The sequence below is a fragment of the Calidris pugnax genome, unplaced genomic scaffold (assembly GCF_001431845.1).
Source record: "Calidris pugnax isolate Ruff unplaced genomic scaffold, ASM143184v1 scaffold44, whole genome shotgun sequence".
NCBI classification, from domain to species: domain Eukaryota; kingdom Metazoa; phylum Chordata; class Aves; order Charadriiformes; family Scolopacidae; genus Calidris; species Calidris pugnax.
This window is the reverse complement of record NW_015094506.1, coordinates 42,045,286-42,062,375: the sequence shown is the minus strand read 5'-3', so window position 1 is coordinate 42,062,375 and position 17,090 is coordinate 42,045,286. Positions and strand designations below refer to the sequence as shown.

Below are 17,090 nucleotides of genomic sequence, written 5' to 3'. Positions count from 1 at the left end.
GAGTCCCCTTCTCTGGAGATTTTCAAGACCCGCCTGGATGCAGTCCTGAGTAATGTGCTCTGGGCAATCCTGCTTTGGCAGGGGAGTTGGACTAGATGATCTCTAGAAGGTCCCTTCCACCTCCAACAAATCCGTGATTCCATGATCTTTAAGGTCCCTTCTAACCCAAACCGTTCTATGGTTCTATACTGTTCTTCAGATGGAGAGCCACGATCTTGTTTGTGTTCTACTTCAAGTGCCTCAGATAGTTTAGAGGCTTAATACAGATCTTCTTCTCGTCAATGGTTATGCTTCTCACCATACTTGATGTTACATATTATTTTACATTTTCATAAGAAAAAACAAGCTCAAAAATTTTGTCATTAATAATCAGAAAAAATAGGTCAGAACTAGTCTTTGATTTTAAATGCTTGAAATTTGCAGCGAAGTCTCAGATTTGTTTGTTAAATCACAGTCTTTGTATTATTCAAGTATTTACTTCTAGCTCTTCTGTGTGTTTTTTTTTCCTCTGACATGCCAAAGAGTACTTGAAGAAAAACAATTTTTATTCCCCATGTATATGAAAAAAAATTTTGCTAACAAAGGTCCTATTTTAGTGTATAGGATGATGTATTTAAACGTATAAATATGATTACTGATGTAGATTTTAATTATCTGGTTTTTAAAGTTTTTTTTTTCGCCTGTATGTGTATTTCTAAATTTTTAGATGCATCTGTTTAAAGAAGATGTGTTATTATTCATGGTGCTTAATGCACAATCCCAGAATATTAACAATTAAATTATTTTGATAATATGAATGTCAACCGAAATCTATTATTTTCTAATAGATGTTTGAAGCACCTTTTGTGGCTTATATTGTTTCATTTTTGAACGCAATTAAGAAACTAATAGACTTGCACTGTGAGGAATTCATCAGAGGTTAGTGAAAGGTATTTTATTTGAAACTACTAACTGGAAACCTTGGGTCATGGGAATAAATGGAAAACAAGATCTTGAATAATGGTAGAAGCAGTAAAATGAAACTGAAGAGAAACCAAAAGATTTCTGCAGGTATAAAAATGAAAAAAATGTGAAGAAGGAGAAAGTTAATTACAATTAATATAACTATGGGAGAGACATGTATTCCAAAGGGAGCTGCATATTTTAGTTCTGGCTTGTGCATTCATTTTACTCTCCCCATGGTTTCCACATAGTTAAAATTAATGATCATCTTTCTGTAGTGAAGCAGCACAGAGGTGGTTATACTTTCAGATCTAAATCTTCTCAAGTATGCTTTCCAGCAGACCGGGAAGTTACTTTAATGGCTTTTGGTATCCAGATATCACAACTTTGTGTGTTTATTGTGAAGTAACTCGCAGGAAGAAAAGCTAAAAGAGAAAGAATTACTTAAGCAATGATAAGTACCAATGACAGGAACGTAACATTCAAATACTGTTGTACAGATCAGTCGAATCTGAGGATCTAAGAGAAAGTTTTCAAATTAGGTGGATCAGTAATTTAAACATAGCTGTAAACAGATTTTGGGTATTATTTTCAATGAGATACATGGTTAGTTGTAGATTTCGGACCAACTCAAATACAGTTGTCAGAAGTGTGTATGCTGGAATTTTTTAATTTGTAGAGACTTTGCTTGTAATTTATACGCAAACCTTTTTTAATCATAGTAAACATAACATAATTGAGACTTTTCATCATTATGGGGATTTTTTTGCTTGTTTTTAACCTGGGAAATCTGAAATTTTAAATTTCTACTTTTAGCTGGGGAAAACTAATTATAAAGCAGAGGTGAAAAATTAAGTACTTAATCACAATAACCAAAATAAGGGAAAAAATGGTTTTTTGCACAGCAATTTTTCTTTTGTGTGTTTTAATTTCTTTATTTCATAGGAACAAAGTATTTAATGCTTTTATAGCACATTAGCATTAATAAAAATCAATGCTTTTAAAAAAATTTACTTACAAATTGTTTAGCCATCAGACATTTCTGAAATGATTTGCATGTTCTGTCTTCAGTTACTCATGAGATGAAAGTTTACATTGTTAAGGTACAACTGCAGTTTAAAGATAATACCTTTCTTACAGTAACATAGGGAAAGAAATTTATTTAATTGTTCAGTTCAATGACAATAACAAGTTAAAATAAAACCTTCTTCATGAGTGGGTGAATTTATGCTTATATAGAGTTACTGTCATATGTAAGTTGTTGCTGAGCTTACTTGGCAGTGGCAAATTTTCCAGTCTTTCATCACTGAAAAAAATAAAACTTCTGAATTTTTAAAAGTTTTTATTTTTACATACAATTTCTTGGATAATATTTATTACTTTTATATTTATCCAAGTTAAAAGTTGGACCTTTAGTATACATTAAGTAATGTCGTAAAGATTGTACTCTTTATGGGATTGTTCAAATGTGATATTAAGTAATATCATATTTTGATATATTAAGTAATTATGTGCAAGACAGTTTCTTTTTTTTATAGTTTTAGGTAAGAAGTACTAATTTTCAGTACTTTCAGAATTCACCTTTGCACACATAGATACATAGACTGTTTTCCTTTTTTAAATCTTTTAAATACGTTTTGGCCTTTAATGCAGTTGATTTTTTTTTTCCCCTTTCCAGTAAATAACTTCTTTTAAAATATTTGTTCATTTATAGATTTTTTTTTTTTTTTGATTTTTTTTTTTTTTTGATTTTTTTTTTTTTTTGATTTTTTTTTTTTTTTGATTTTTTTTTTTTTAAAGGCTCTTCCATTTTAAAAAATACAGTGCTAGAGTGACTTTCTCTAACATATCCCTGTAACCAATCCCATACATTTACACAGGCAAGGCCTGTGTTCCTGAGACTTGTTTGCTTTAGACTTCTTTGACTGTGCTCTGGTTTACTCTTATCTCATTCTTGCTGTTTTGACTGCTCTTTGTTTGTGTCTATGTGCCTACGTAGGCTTGATGCTTTAAAAAAATAAATGATAAGCACAAACTAGATAATTAAAAAATGTGGTTTGGGAGATGTGTTCAACTTTTAATCTTTCATTTCCTATTCTCCAAGCACCTTTTGGATTTCTCAGGAAATTCCCTTATCAGGGTTTCTAAGAAAATGCTCATCAGCATCCTGTGCTCATCGTGCATATTGGATGCTAATTACTAGCCATGTAATTTGGTATCACATGCACCACTTCATCCTGTCTGTCTGTGTCGGTTGACAGTAACAAACCTATTGAAGTGGTTACTCTGAGAAGAATTTGTGGTGAATGTTGTGTTCTTCATTGTTGCTGAAGTACATTTTTGAGAAGAGCTCTCACCTTATAGGCTTTGAAGACTTCTGTTTCGCAATAATGCATACTCAAGGATGTGGCTTGTACCTTTTTTCCCGAAATATAAACTGCATTTACTTGCCCGATTTCTCACCTGTGTAAGAGGTTGCCAGTCTTGTATTGGTCATTATTCAAGGTCTGTGCATCAAAGACCTGTTGGTGCCACCTGGTTTTCTCAGTTCTCTTTCATACCCTGTATTGTTGGTAGAGTTGTTGGAGTAGTAAACATATTTTTCATCTTTCCTGTATCTGAATTGCTGAGCGTTAATCCCAGTTGTCTGCAGCCTGTGAGGAATTGATGTTTTTGTTTAATTTGCAACATGATCTGAGAATTTCCCTTTATTTCAAATCAATTTATCATGCTTAAAACCAAGCCTATTTCTGTGTAGGTATATGCAGTGGGTTATGAATAGACATTAAGGGCAAGTTCTGGACTACATAGTGTGACGAGAATAATGCCATTAAAATCTAGTCTAGAAAAAAGCCCGAGTAGAAAATCTTACTGGCAAGCATGTGGCACACTAAAGGAAGTCTCTCAATGATTTACTGATTACTGTTATGCAGAATCTGGAGTTAGAGGATGAGTATATGGAATATTTACTCTTGTGAAAGAATAAAATTGAGAGTATTTGCAGGGTCATACATTAATTTTGATGATTAGGTCAAAATAATCAAGTTTACAGTGTTTTAGGAGATGGTGATTTCCATTTTTCTCCAGGTCAAGGGAGATTATAACATTCCCCATGTGCACTAAAATTACTTAGAGAATTAATATTCATAAAGTAAAATGATTAATGTTTAAAACATCATTCTTATACTGATGTATAAAGATATTTATCTTGCTTCCTATTGCATTTTAAGGAAATTGTGGCGGATCATCTGAAAACAAGTGTAAGATTATTAACAGTGTTCAAACAGACTAGTCAAACGTACGTTGTGTATGTGAGAACATGGCTGGTAGTAGGGGACTATTTGAAATGCAATAAGGTCGTGTTTACCTAAGCCTGGACTGATGAGATGATTAAATTCTTTTTATTATTTTTTTAATTTTACCTTTGTGACTGCAGTATCACAAAGAAAGGGAAGTTTATACTTTGGTGATTAATCCTTAACAGCTCAAAAGCTATTTCTATCAGATAGATATGTAATTAGGATTTTTTGAATGAGAGATATTGATGTGGTTATGTACATATTTAATTAGGTAATTGTTACTGAAAGAATTTACGTTTAAATGCTCTATTATGTCCTGATCTTAGAAAAACATTGCCTTAGTGCTGCAGTGACTGAATAGCAGCTTCATAAGGCTTTTTGAAAACTGAGATTGAAGTGGAACATGTAAGATCATCTAGAAATATTACTGGAAATAATACTACGCACCTCAGCATGCAATCATATGCATATAGTTTTGTAGTTGCTGTACTTGGTAACTTTTAGGGTAGTTCTATCTGAAGATGCACAATCTGAAATAGATTACAACAACATAAACTTTATACAGACAAGTGCTTGTGCATATACAATCCCAGTAGTTCTTGCATCTCTGCAAGAGCTATAGAATTGGGATTTAAAGTATATGGTAATACTTTTTATACATTACACGAGAAATACCGTTACTCAAATTAGTGCTAAAATACCCCCAATTTTAAAATGTTCAGAGAATTAACCTTTCTAATGTTTTATGTATTATTTTGTATATTGGGTGTATGTAAAGAGAAATCATAATTTATTGATGATTTCAGTCTGTTTTGGGCATTAGCATTGCATTTTTCTTATACCACCATCCATTTCATCCCCAGCCTCCCACTCCAGTCCATTAATCTGAGTTTTGCCTGATTCTGAGTGCAGAGACACCATTTCAAGATAAAAAGCTAAAAATAAAATATGAATAAACCAATTAAATATGTTTCCTTAAAATATCATTAGCCTAGTTTAATAATGTCATACGTTTTCAGTATTTTAGTTTTATTTCAGGGCGTGATTTCTTCATAAATAAAATTCTTTCTGAAATGAAAATTTTCTAGTTCTTTTATGAAAAGGGTTTTTATCAGATGATCCCAGTTGTCTGTAATGGCAGATGTTTTTACCCATGATCTGTCCTGAAAAGGTGAAATTCAGGCATTGTTAAGGAATCAAATACACCTAAAGACAGAGATAGATATGGTCTTAATTGTAACATTTTGAACAACTTCCACCAAAATATTCAACTAGGCTTAATTTCATATTAACACTGATTTTTAATGGAGGCAAGCCATTATTGTTTGTTTCTTATGTTTATTTTCTGCAGTCGTTGGGAAAAGAAATCTGTAAATAGTCGTAAGTGCTTTATTTTTTTTTTTTTAATTTTTCATTTTATCCTTATGGTTCTGCCTTTGGGAGTGGATGCAGTTAAAGCTGTTTAGAAAACGATACTCATTCTTTTGGCACTGTGGGAAGTTTCAGAAACATACACTGGGAATGAGTAAAGAACAGCTAATACCATGCTTACAGCAACGCACGTATTCAGAGCAGCATGTCATTGACTCCATGCTACAGCATTTTTCCTCAGGCAACTTTTTTACTGTCTTCTACAATTACATAGATAACGTGATAATGATCTCCACAGGAAGCTGAAGAAAATGAGAAACGTTGCTGTGAGACTTTGTAATCAGGAAATTTTATGCAGTGATCTTTTTTTCCACAGATATTGATACATGTACACATTGACCTGCAGTTTCCCCTCATATTCTTGTTATTTAATCTTTATATTACTGTCCATTCAGATTTCACTAATTGAAAATATATTTAAAATTAGCTAACAGCAGAATTTGCAATTCTGCTTTCAAGTTTTTTTACTACTTCTGTTGTTTGCCCTGAAATCTCTTCTGCTCTTTCTTTTCTCAACATCTCTAGTGTTTCTTCATCCAAATAAGCAAAAAAAAAAAACCCAAAATGGGAGTAACATGCAACTTGTTGGTTGCTTTTCCCTTCAAATCTGCATGGAAAAACAAGCACCTTGCACTGTGTGCCTACACAAATAAATGAATAAACGTTAAATACATAAACTGTTATTTTGCATAGTATTCTGCCAATCAAATGTTCCTTAATTGGAGCTTGTCAGAAATTTCAGCTGCAGTGTGGGAAGGGGTCATTCAGATATTAAGGGTCAGTTTTGAACTTCCTCAATAATGTGCAGCAAGTGAAGGTGAATTGATGCAGCAGAGACTACTGCACACCACTGAGCACTTGCTTGTTTGGTGGCTTTTGGGGTACTGTGTCATCTTTATTAGATTTCCTGTCTCATGGCTTCCACAGTGTAGCTCCTTGTTCAGCATCACCACATTTAAATCAAAACATACCAGATAATGTAATATATACAAAAATATGCAAATATATATAAAAAAATATTTCAAGGCCAGGCTGGATGGGGTCTTAAGCAACCTGCTCTAGTGGGAGGTGTCCCTGCCCATGGCAGGGGGGTTGGAACTCGATGATCTTTGAGGTCCCTTGCAACCCAAACCATTCTATGCTGCTTAGCTGATCTAATGAAAACAGTATGCTGAAATATCTCTTAAGTAATTAGATTTACTCTTTGGAATATTTGGTTGCAGAATTTTAAGCTAAACTTTGAGACAGTTGTTTTCTAAATAAAATATATATATATATTTATAAATACTACTAGTGTATAATTGAACTAAAACTGAGTTGTATTATGCATTTAATTAGATTTTTTTAAAATACATATTTCAAAACTTTATTATCTGACATTAGAAAGGGGTGATTAGTGATGCATGAGAAGCACAATGGGAATGAAAATTGGACTGGAAGTAGCTTATATATTTGAAGAACATATAAAAAAATCCTGAATTTTTTTTTTTTATGTTTAAGAGGCTTATGAAAATGCTACAGATCAGTCAGTATAAGCCAAAGAAAAATGTAGTGTTCTTGGATGTATCTTCCAAAGGCAGAGACGGAACAAGAAAGCTGGATGAGTGCTTCCTAAAAGTGCTGTTTTTGTTTCTGTAATGGTTGAGCTTGTGGCTCTGTGACATTATGTTTAGGGATTATGGATTCTTTTTGTGAAAGAATTGGATGGTTCCTAAATGCTTTCTGTATCTTTTGATTTATAGGATTGCCCAAACTAGAGCAGAATAAACTTGATAATAGTTTCTGTCCCTAATCCATGTTTTTCCCTGAGGAATAATGAGAATTCTACTTAAAACAGTGAATTTAAGTCAGACCTATGTCTATTTCAGAAGGGCCTGTCCTGACGTCTTCTTTGTGCTTAGTGAACATACCTGTGATGAAAAGTAGTTGGAACAGTTGGAAGATGTTTCTATATTCTACTTTCTGGGGGAAAAAAAATAAAAACCTGTCTTTCTAATTTGATTGTCCTTCCTTACTAGAACAATAAGAATCTAGTTTTTCCAAAATGTTAATGCTGGGATGTCTTTGCTGTCCAAGTTGCTTCAGCCTTGTTTCTCAAACTGCTGGTGTTTTCTTGCAGCCTGTCATTTTCCCTTGCTGCAGATAGTTCAGGCACAGGATGGGAGTTCTTTTGATGGGTGTTTAAAGTCTTATTTCAGCTCAGTTTAGACTTCCAGAATTTAGAGATCTGCATTCTGGGCAATCTATTTACATTCAGGATATATCCAATGTTGAGAAATAGGATTTTCTTTGGATGTGATTAGTCTGATTTGTTTTAGGTTTCTACTTTGGCGCAAGACAGCTAATACTGCATCATTACTTGTTTTTCTGTGTTGGCTGTGAGAGGAGGTGAAGACACCCAGCTTCCATGGTTAGGCGTATCTTCAGGATTTTGTTAGTTTAAATTCTGGTCTGTGAGTATAGTGTGAAATGGCAGATTTTGAAAGAGAAGGACAAAAAAGAAGAAAGATAAAAAGATGAGAAAGAGAAGATAAAAAGTCTTTTCATTTGTTATCTTTTCATGCCCACCTGTAGAAGAGTTATTGTGTTGTGCTACGGTTTATAACTTCCTTTTTGTTCAGAAATGTGATAACTATCATGAAAAGAAAAGGTGCTCAAAGGCAGGAAATTTGCAAAGGAGCACACTAGCTAAGTAGTTGTAATCTCATTCTTTCAGGAAGTGTTTAGTGAAGGAGGGGCTGAAGACTGCTTCTTTCAGCGGGAATAAAGTTCAATATATGTTTGTGTTCGTATTGTGTTTATGTGGAAAGGTTTTGGGCTGGTGGCTACAGAGGTGAACTTCTGTGAGAAGCTGCTAGAAGCTGTATCTCAGCTAGACCCAATAGGGTGTTTTATGTAAATATGAGGAACTCTGGTTCAGATATGGGTGTTTTATGTAAATATGAGGAACTCTGGTTCAGTTATTGTCTTTTCTGTAGCCATTGTGAGGCAGAGAGAAAATGGGTTTAAAATATTAAAATGAAAATTGAAAATATTAACTACTTTTTTTTTCCTACTGGGACGCTGTTTTATGAATATATAATAAAAATTATCTTAAACTTTACCAAGGGCAAGTCCTGCATAACCAACCTCGTGGCCTTCTATGATGGAGTGACTACATCAGTAGACAAGGGAAAAGCCATCAGTGTTGTCCATCTGGACTTCTGTAAGGCCTTTGACATGGTCCCTCACAACATCCTTCTCTCTAAATTGGAGAGATAGGGATTTGATGGGTGGACTGTTTGGTGAATGAGGAATTGGTTAGATGGTCACACCCAGAGGGTAGTGGTCAACAGCCCAATGTCCAGCTGGAAATTGGTGACATGTGGTGTCCCTCAGAGGGGACCAGTACTGTTCAAGATGATCATCAGTGGCATAGACAGTGGGACTGAGTCCACCCTCATTTGCAGATGACACCAAACTGAGTGATGGGGCTAACACACCTGAGGGACGGGATGTCATCCGGGGGGACTTGACAAGCTTGAGAAGTGGGCCTGTGTGAACTTCATGAGATTCAGCAAGGCCAAGTGCAGGGTCCCACATCTGGGTTGGGGCAACTCCCAGGATCAATACAGGCTGGGGGATGAATGGTTTGAGAGCAGCCCTGCCAAAAAGGACTTGGGGGTACTGTGGATGAAAAGCTGGACATGAGCTGGCAATGTGCACTGGCAGTCCAGAAGGCCAAGTATCCTGGGCTGCATCAAAAGAAACATGGCCAGTGAGGTAATTCTGCCACTTTACTCTAGTGAGACCCCACCTGGAGTACTGTGTCCAGCTCTAGGGCCCTCAGCCCAGGAAAGACTTGGACCTGTTGGAGCAGGTCCAGAGGAGGGACATAAAAATGATCGAAGGGATGCAACACCTCTGCTGCGAGGACAGGCTGAGAGAGTTGGCGTTGTTCAGCCTGGAGAAGAGGAGACTCCAAGGAGACCTTCTTGCAGCCTTTCAGTACTTAAAGGGCGCTTATAAGAAAGAAGGGGACAGATTTTTTAGTAGGACCTCTTGTGATAGGACAAGGGGTAATGGTTTTAAACTAAAAGAGAGTAGATTTCAGGTAGACATAAGGAAGAAATTTTTTACTGTCGGGGTGGTGGGACACTGGCACAGGTTTCCCAGAGAGGTGGCAGATGCCCCATCCCTGGAAACATTCAAGGTCAGGCTGGATGGGGCTCTGAGCAACCTGATCTACTGGAAGATGTCTCTGCTCATTGCAGGGGGCGTTGGACTAGATGACCTTTTAAAAAGTCCCTTTCAACCAAAAATATTCTGTGATTCTAAGTTGACTTTTTTTTTTGGTCCATTAGAAGTCTAATAATTTTCAGTCTTTGTGTGAGTAAGTCCTGTGAACACTTAGTAATTTTACTGTTAGTGGCTTTGTAAAGGACATATTGATTTTAATAATAATTTGGTACTTTTTCTGGACTTTGAGACAACCTTTCCATTATTGTAATTTTGGGCTGTGGAACTGGCATTTTCTTTTCAGATTAATTTTACCAAATGTACATCACCTTAGTTGCTTGTCTAATCCAAGTTAGGTTTCTTCATTCCTAGGTGTTTTGGAGGCTTTTTGGATGTTGGTCTGTTTGCCTTCAATCATTCCTTGTTATCTCTATTGTATTCAAGCATCTTTACCGTGGAAAAAAAAACCTCTATCTTTTATATTATGTTAGGCTTTTCTCTTAAAATGTTTTTTTTCTGAAGGGGTTGGATTTAATAAGTGAAATTAACCCAAGTCTGTTCTAGAAACTGTTCTTAATGAGGGGAATCTAATCGAGAAAGTGATAGGAACTGAACTGTAAGATAATAGAGGGTGAGTGTTGCCTCCCAGTTACTGCCTGTGCTACCCCTGCTTTCCACAGAGTGTTGTGAGAATTTGCTTCCCATTTCTGGGAGAGGAGTATGATGCTGATTTCTGAGGTTTCTGTCCTCCTTTTTGCTGGGAAGGAAGATGCTGCTGATATTGGTTAACGAGTTTCTTCCTCCTCACAAAGGATCTGCTATTAAAAGTATTTGCTCTTGCAGTCTGGAGCTCACTCCTCCTTCACTGCTTTGTGAGGCAATGTTAAAATATGTTGGATACTTGTTGATCTCCTTTTAGAAACTGGGTTTTTGAAACTGTACTCCAATGCCAAGGTGGCAATCCTTTAATAACCAGTGACTGCTGGTGCATTGTTTACAGTCCTGGCACCTCTGAGACCATCGTGCTCCATAATTTTATGGAGTCTCTGTTGCAATCCCCTGTTTTACTTCCCAGGTTTCCCAATAGTTTAACTGATGTTTTATTAACACAACCTAATGTTCTTGCCCTGCAGCTATTAATATTTCACAATCCAAACCCAATGATCCCTTAGAAGACGCACACCCACATATAGGCACCAGTACAAACAAGAATGCTTTGGTACACCTTGCTACCTGCGTCTACTAGTAGTAGTAAAGTCACTGGTATGTTAAAATTGTTTTATACAGGTGTAGTGCTCATGGTTATTACCAGTTGACAAACAAGTGCTTTGAGGTGGCGTAATCAGATTTGACAACCTAAAGTTGTACTTTGGTTTCTGTAATGACATACTGCAAAGACAGATGATAGAAGAGTTCTAAGATGTTACATATTCTTATTTTTTCTTATAGTTTATTCTATGCTACCTTGAATTTGTGTATTGGATGAGATTCCTTCTTTGTTATGTCATACTCTGTTTAAATAGAATCAAACACCTCTCTCTTCTGTACCTCCCCCTCCCTGAGAAGAAACCAGGGCTGGGAGGGATGTCGCTTTGATTCCAATCTTGATACAGTAAAATGCTGTGAGCTGCTGCAAGAGGGAAGCTAAAGCATTTACTCAGAGCCTTCCCAGCTCACGGTAACCTCTCTCCTGGGGCTGTGTGGGAGCTTTGGGAGGTAACTGCCAAGGCAGCACATACTGTGGTCTTTTTAAAATGGATTAATTCAGATGCCACAGTTTAAAAAGAAAGCAACATGGCTTAGGTGGCAAAATTTCAGTTCATAGTGAAATGTGAATTTCTGTTAACACACTTCTGTGAAAGACTCAGTTTCCATGAATTAGACATCATTGGGGTTCTGTGCTCTTCCAGTATTGAGAATCATGGGGGTTTTGGGGGGCTGGTCATCATATGTTTCTTTTTATCTGATTTCCTTCTAATTCCCAATATTTGCCTGAAAAACAAATCCTGCCAATTAAAAAGCTGTAGTCGGCTTTCTAAATAAATTTCACTGGTTTTCTAGAAAGTTTTTTCTTTTTCAGGGCTTTTTTTTTTTTTTTCTGTCATCACTGGCAGCATATTTTGCTGTGTATGATACATACATATATGTGTTCGGCAGAGATTGTTCATACATAGCTTGAGGTCTCTCCAAGTGCTTCTGATGATCCTCTTTCAGGTGTGAAATGTTTAGAATGAAGTAATTTATTATATATTAATTCTGGTTAACCAGGCGTGATTTGAGATTTTCACAGTCTGCAAGAAATTAAGTATTCATTAACATTTAAAGCCATTAGATGACACAGTTGAGCAATAAATGATTCATTTAGTCCCTGTTAAAGTAAATGTGCACTGAAGTTTCTTACTAGAAGATAAGTGGTGGTTGTCTTTGTTTTCAATTATTTTCTTCATCCTTGCTTTATTTATTCTGTGCACTTCATTGACTTGTCTTTCTCTCTCTTTTCCTGAAACAGAAGAAGAAGAAGTGGAAAATTTTGATGTTTCCAGTCTGCCTGAAGAAGTGCTGCAGAACATAGAAGCTGACAGTTACTGGTGCATGAGCAAGTTGCTTGATGGCATACAGGTAAATTGATTTTTCCTGTCTGTTGGTAGTGGAGTCAACTGATTAATGTCATGGCTTTGAACTACTTTAAGGTTGTTGAGAAAGAGTACATGTATGAAAAGCAGGAGAGAAGTAGATTTTCTCATTGGAGAGATCTGCTGCAAGTTTGTCATAGCATTAAGAAAGGAAAAGGAAAATAAAAATGAAACTTTTTTGTGAAAATGCCTGCATGTTTCATTGTAGTATGATGTTCTAGAGCAGAGTTGAAATCTCCGATTCTAGAGGCATGTTGTGCACCTCATTCACCAAGCATGGAGAATGTTTGCTCAAGTCTCCAAGTAAAACTCAAGTTGGGCCAGGGGAGGTTCAGATTGGATATCAGGAAAAATTTTTACACTGAAAGGGTTATTCAGCATTGGAATGGTCTGTCCAGGGAAGTGGTTGAGGCACCATTCCTGGAGGTATTTAAAAGACGGGTAGACATAGTGTTTAGTGATGGATTTTTTTATCAGTTACGTTGAGAGTTGGACTAGATGATCTTAAAGGTCCCTTCCAACCTAGACAATTCTGTGATTCTATAAAATGGTTTCACTGAGATGATGAAAATCTGACTTATTTATTAATGTTTAAGTCATTAATGTCATAACCTAGGAACAATTGTTATCTTAATACTTGAAATTATCTTCATATTTTTAAAACATTGATTTAAAACTTGATCATTATGCTACTTCACTGAGTGTTTGAATTTTTTCTATGTGGAGAAGGCACAATTTTTTGTTAAATGCAGCAAGCTACCCACTAAGAATGGTGGATATGTGTGTACATGTTTGCATTCCTGGGCATATAAGTTTATGAAGATTAGAAGTATCTATTAGAAATAGTAAACATATAGCTGAACATCTTGCTTTTAGGTGAGGAAGGAATCCATATGATCTACCATACATTACATGGGAGTACAAACACCTATATTTGATATTTAGCATATTAAAACACTTTATGCTGCAATGCAAGTGCACACTAAAGGTAAAGTAGAAACTTCAAACTTTTCAGTTTACAAAGAAGTTACCTGAGTTAGATTTTATAGACTTTGTGTTGCAGTAAGCATCAAATGCTATCTAATAATTTTTTTTCAGATGTGTGTCATTTGAGATAAACATTTTGAATCTTGCTAGAAAGTGAAAATAATCTCATTTTGTAAACTCAGAATGTATTCACTAAAATAATAGTCACTGTGAATTCCTGGGTTACAATGGGACCAAAACTGACCTTTGCTAGAAATGTGAAAGTTTCTGAAGGGTGATGTTTTCTGTTTTGCAATGTTTTTAGTGATTTTGTTGTAGTGTTTAGTGTTTTAGTGTTTTGAATTGTTTTTAGTGATGTTTGGTAGGCAGATGTTTGCAGTCAGGGTTCGTTTGCTGCTTTCAGTGAGCTGATTAAAGAGTAAATTACGGTTACAAATATTTAGCAAATTGCTGCTGCTTCTTTTCTTTTTTTTTTATGTTCATGCCTTCTCTTCCAAATTGTTCCCTGCTTTCAAGTGAGCTACTTGTATAGTGTAGAGGTTCTTTTATGTGAAATTGTTTCAGTATTATTTTGGTGACAATAGAAATTGTAACAGGGATGGCAAAACTTTGGTTGATTTAATCCTAACATTCTCTTAAAAGATGAGGTGATGGACAGGTGCTTCTACTGTACTGATTAGATTCAGTCCTTTTTGATAGGTCCCATGTAGCTTTATTTGTTTTGAAATGCTTTGGACAAGTGCTTGAAAATTAGAGGTTTTCTCTCTCCAAGTGGTTTAAACGTAGCAAAGACCCTCAGGGTTGAATTTATGTGTGTGGAAAATGGCTATCCTCCAATCATTAGTAAGTCATCATAAAATATGAATAACCAAAAACATTCCTATGAATTGAAGCTGTACTTTTTAGTGAAACTAAATTTCTGTTTTCCAGATTCTTTACTTTGATTGATTTTTTTTCATAGATGTTTCTTTTCCTATGGACTTAGTATTTCTAAAAGTGCTTTAACATATTCTTGCCTATGACTTGTGTTTTAATATGACTGTTCTATTGGCTAAGGTTTGTTGGCTAAGGCATACTATGAATTTAAACTTTTAACAGAATTCACTTTTTATTAAATTGTTATAAAATTGAGTCAACAAGTAGAAATAATTTAACTTCTTTGAAGGTATTTTAAGCGTATTTCTCCATGTTAAGGGTGAAATGAAAAGTAGCTCAATTTTTTGTGTAGCATTGTTTAAAAGCGTAGTCTTTTTGCTGTGTTTATTCTTGTAAAAAAAAATGCTGCTTTGCTTATTTCAATCTCCCAGAACTACTGTGTTTTAAAATATTTGGCCACATATCAAAAATATGTGAGAACTTATAAAGAAAAAAAGTGAGAACTTGAAAACTAACTTGAAAGGAAGAAAACCAGGTAAAACAAAGCAAGCCTTCCAACTGTTTTACCTGTTTCTGGAACACTTTCTGTCACAGGACTGCTGCTCGTTTCTGTTTGTTTTTTTTCCTAGAGAAGGAGGTTTAGAAATTACATCATTTCTCCTTAATTTTGCATGAAAACAGAATTTTATCAAGTGCTGTTAAACAAAATATTGAAACTAATTGTAATGGAATTAAACTGCATCGATGAAGATTTAAGCTCCTATATAAATGGAATGGTTATCAATTGGATGTATTCAAGGATGCACTCATCTATCAAAAGCAGGCTTGAAAGATTATGCCAGTGGTGTGACTAATGATGTTACCGTTAATTCAGTGCAGAGTGCTGCTGAAATCAAAGGGTTTGCTTGCTATTTTTTCTCCCTTTAATGGCTGGCAATGTGCACTCGCAGCCCAGAAGGCCAACTGTATCCTGGGTTGCATCAAAAGAAGCATGGCCAACAGGTCAAGGAAGGTGATTCTTCCCCTTTACTCCACTCTGGTGAGACCCCAGACCTGGAGTACTGCGTCCAGTTCAGGGGTCTGTCCTCAGCCCAGGAAAGAGATGGAGCTGTTGGAGCAGGTCCAGAGGAGGGCCATGAATATGATCAGAGAGTTGGAACATATCTCCCATGAAGAAAGGCTGAGAGAATTGGGGTTGTTCAGCCTGGAGAAGAGAAGGCTCTGAGGAGACCTTATTGTGACTTAAAGGGGGCTTACAAGAAAGACGGAGACAGACTGTTTTGCAGGGCCTATAGTGAAAGGACAAGGGGCAACGGTTTTAAACTGGAAAAGGTTAGATTTAGACTGGATATAAGGAATACATTTTTTTTATGATGAAGGTGCCTAGGGAAATAGTGGATGCTTCATCCCTGGAAGTGTTCAATGTGAGGTTTGATGTGGCTTTAAGCAACCTGATCTACTGTCCCTGCCTGTGTCAGGGTATCGGACTAGATGAACTTTGCCTTCCAGCCTAAACCTGTGATTCTAACTGACTTGCATTTTGGATTCACGATCACCAAATCCACTGGTGGAGGGCAAGAACTAGATGGAGATGGGTAGGATGGGACCTGAAATTATTAAACTTAAGATCAAATCATGCCCCAGATTGCCTAAGTTGATTTGCATCAAATTGTAGTCCTCTGCTCCTGCCCACACCTGATTGCTCATTCCTGTCTATTTCCTGCTCAGTGCTACCTGTAGTGACCTGATTCACGAGCTGAACCACCTGACAACACAACAAAACAAAAAAGTGCTGTTTGATTTAAGGGGTGAACACCTTGAATAGGTACCACAGGAAATAAATGAGTAGAACTACACAGTGGGGCCATGGCAGGATCATGAGAGCTGAGATATGGAGTTACATTAATGGCTGTAGATTGTGAGTTTCCCACGCTTATTGCCAATATGCAATAGTCTAGATTATCTGCTTACGTCTCTCTGCTTCTCAAGAAAGTTGCTGCTGATTGTTTCTTGGAAATAGTAATTAAGTTAGTTCTTACTATTGCTTTAGTATTTTCCTGTGTGATCTACCTGAGATAATAGCTGACCAGGAAAAACTGCTTCTCTCTTACAAAGCCATAAAACCAGACAATATAAAAACACAAAACCAAAGGAGACTCCCAAACAAGATTAGTGCTTCTACGTTTCCTTTTCTCTGTGAAAATATGTCATAAGAGACTGGTGTATGACTACTGATACTTCGTCTGAGATGTCTGATTAAACTGTCAAGGATTTTAGAGAAAAGGAGTATGTGATGTGGTGATAACTGCAATCTCAGTATCTCTACAGAATGTATCTGTTAATTTATTTGTCAATATAGGCTTCCATTTGATGTTGGCCTACTGATATTGGAGTTTAAAGGGTGTACTGTGATAACAATTAGGGTCTTGTGAAATTTTTGACTAATACGAGCTAGCTAGATTTTTTTTTGTGTGGGGGTACGTGTGTTCATCTTTCCAATGCATGAGTGTAATGGAAAAATGATTATATTTATATCCCTTTATTATTCTGAACAGAAAACTCATTTATTTTTCCAACCCATCTGGACTGTCTCATTTTCTTGGTTCCAGAATTGTCAAAGGTGTTATTAAGAAATATGTATTTCTTGGTTGAGCGTTGCTACACATAGTATCTTTTATTTCTCCTTTCCTCACTCATCTTACCC

The 17,090-nt window shown here is 35.9% G+C and overlaps 1 protein-coding gene across 1 annotated transcript in view; it reads left to right on the top strand.

Moving 5' to 3' along the window:
• The window catches only part of TBC1D22A (TBC1 domain family member 22A), a 177,018-nt gene that overhangs the window by 57,212 nt on the left and 102,716 nt on the right, over nucleotides 1–17,090 (top strand). Inside the window, exon 9 of the mRNA XM_014964131.1 lies at nucleotides 12,400–12,509. Within this exon, the coding sequence (XP_014819617.1) occupies nucleotides 12,400–12,509 (110 nt within the window). The remainder of the gene's footprint in view (nucleotides 1–12,399; nucleotides 12,510–17,090) is intronic.